The sequence below is a fragment of the Oryzias melastigma genome, linkage group LG15, assembly GCF_002922805.2.
Source record: "Oryzias melastigma strain HK-1 linkage group LG15, ASM292280v2, whole genome shotgun sequence".
NCBI lineage: Eukaryota > Metazoa > Chordata > Actinopteri > Beloniformes > Adrianichthyidae > Oryzias > Oryzias melastigma.
This window is the reverse complement of record NC_050526.1, coordinates 18,069,292-18,071,985: the sequence shown is the minus strand read 5'-3', so window position 1 is coordinate 18,071,985 and position 2,694 is coordinate 18,069,292. Positions and strand designations below refer to the sequence as shown.

At 38.0% G+C, this 2,694-nt stretch overlaps 1 protein-coding gene across 1 annotated transcript in view; it reads right to left on the bottom strand.

Moving 5' to 3' along the window:
• The window catches only part of epas1b (endothelial PAS domain protein 1b), a 70,087-nt gene that overhangs the window by 38,605 nt on the left and 28,788 nt on the right, over positions 1-2,694 (bottom strand). The window contains exon 2 of the mRNA XM_024296640.2: positions 2,308-2,498. Within this exon, the coding sequence (XP_024152408.1) occupies positions 2,308-2,498 (191 nt within the window). The remainder of the gene's footprint in view (positions 1-2,307; positions 2,499-2,694) is intronic.

Below are 2,694 nucleotides of genomic sequence, written 5' to 3'. Positions count from 1 at the left end.
TAATCAAAATTGTTTATGTTGTTGTTTCTATGAATTTCAAATTGCAAAATATGCTTGATAAAACAGCCTCTCTAAATTGAAATTAAGAAACACTGCTTTCATTTTCATTTTTTTAAGCTGTGCAGGATAAAAAACTGAAAATATTTAGGATTTTTTTTTCAAAGTGAAGGAGACCCGAACTCCTCCAGGACCTCCCCGCCTCCCCCACACTCGCTGGCGTTACATAACCGAGGTGTTTCCATCAGATTGCACACGTGTCAGTGTGTGCTTCAGCGTGCACGCTCAGCATTCGTGCACGGCAGCTCGTTTGGCGCCAAAGCAGTCGGGTGTTATGGCTGGCGGGATAATGCCATCACCCGACGAACGATGGGCAGAGCCCTCTGCTTCCTCTCCAATCTGTCCCTCCATCATGGAGCAATCAGAGCGGCGTGATAAGGATATCTGCTGCTGCATCACACGGATCTCCCTGTTCTGCCCTCTGACCCACTTCTTCCTACCCTCATTACTGTCGGCGCTCCTCCTCTTCCTCCTATGCGTTCCCTCTGTTCTCCACCTCTCCCTCTTTCATCCCTCTCTACAGACTTCATTACAGGAATACTGACACAAAGCAGCTCAATCGATATCAGAGCTTTTAATTTCATCTGAATGTTTGAAAATGACTTTTTCTGAAAACCAAAAAAGTTCTTGTGGCCACTGAAGAAATAAAGGAATGATGAATTACTTGAAAACTAATAAATAAAGGCAGGAAGTGGCAATATTTATCTTTTAAGGAAATAACGCTTTTATGCATGACCGTTTCCTGAGCTAACAAGGCAAAGCGGCCCGCCGAAATATAAACAGAACCTCACAGAGTGAAAAGGAGAAGAAAGACAACAAATTAAAAAGACAGTAGTATGTGTTAAGATTTGTTAACAACACCGGCCTAAATAATCGATCTAAAGGTTTTCCAGACACCATGTGGGAGAGGAATTCACAGGAAAACAGCAGGTTTGGAACGCCACATTGATTTATGTTTAAGAGAAAACCAACACCTGAAATATGTCTGTGAGATTAACAGATACGATTTGGAAATTACAAGTTTATTAAAGAAGCTTGTTGGAGGTAAACTTTGGATGTGCTTAACTGTTTTTCAGTGGTTAGCTTTACCAAAAAGTTTAATTTTTTTCTGTTTACAAATTAAACTAAATAAAAATAAGAAATAATCGAATCAAAGTGTATCAGATCTAAACAAATTGATTTGAATCAAATCAGATCAAATCAAATCAAATCAAACTGACTCAAATCAAACTAAACTAAATCAAATCAAACAAAATCAAATCAAAGTGAACTAAATCACATCAAATTAAATTGAATTGAATCAAACTAAATTAAATGAAATAAAAAACTGATCAAATAGAACATAATTAAATCAAGCAAATCTGAATCAAATCACTTTAAAAAAGTCATATGGAATGGAATCAAACTGAATCAAATGAAATTAAACTAAATCAAATAAAACGGAATCAAATCAAATCAAACTGAATCAAATGAAATGGAATCAAATCAAATTATCCTGAATCACATCAAATTAAATATAATCAAACTGAATCAAATCAAACAGAATTATTTAAATGAAAATGAATCAAATTAAACTAAATGAAATCAAACTAAATCAAATCAAATTGAACTGAATCACGTCAAATTAAATTGAATCAAATCAAACTGAATTAAATCAAACTTAATTAATTGTAATCAAAACTAATCCAATCAAACTGAATCAAATAAAATCAAATTAATTTAAACAAAAACTAATCAAATAGAACTAAATAGAATCAAACTTAAAAAAAATCCTATCGAATGGAATCAAACTGCATAAAATCAAATATTACTGAATCACATGAAATCAAACATAATCAAATCAAATCAGACCAAATCAAACAAATTAAAATCCGAGTTGACTGAAACCAACACTCTCTTGTTCTCATCTGTCCGTCTTCCTTCATTGTGTCGTATCTCGTCGTATGAAACTGGTTTTAGCTGCAGAAGAAGAAGAAGGCATTTCCTTCAGATGAGTCACAGCAGGAGCACTGATGGAGCAGCAGTTTCAATCTGTTGCTCTCTGATCGCAGGGAGGAACAATAGGTCTGCTGCTCAACTTCCTGGTTCTAATTTTACCCGAGACGAGGAGGGCGGAGAGGCCGTTCACCCACACCTTCCCACTGATCAGGACAATGCGCTTCACACACGTGAAAATGGGCCAAAGACGTTATCTATCGGGACTCTTTCCTTCTCCATCCATTTTTCTATAGGATGAAGGCGTGTCCTTACGTGTGGCGAGCAGCTTCCGTGTGCGCAGGACGCTGATGGCCAGCCTCATGATGGAGGCCTTGTCCAGGTGGGAGCTGACGCTGTGCGGTAGAGGCAGCTGGTGGGCCAGCTCGTAGAAAACCTCCGTCTCCTTGCTGCGCCGGCAGCGCGCCGCATCCCGGGACTTTTCCTTCCGGCGCTCCGAGCTGCTTCTGGAACACGAATCACAGACGGGTTTAGAAAATGGATGGAGGGAGTTACACCTTCATTAAGAGCAGGAGAATTGGATTTATACAAGACAATCGCGATATATTTCTGAAAGATTAAAAAAAAAATTGAAGGTCCTTCAGCGTAAACTTTTATTTCATGGAAACATGTTTTAAAACCATCCATTAGTATTTTATTGCT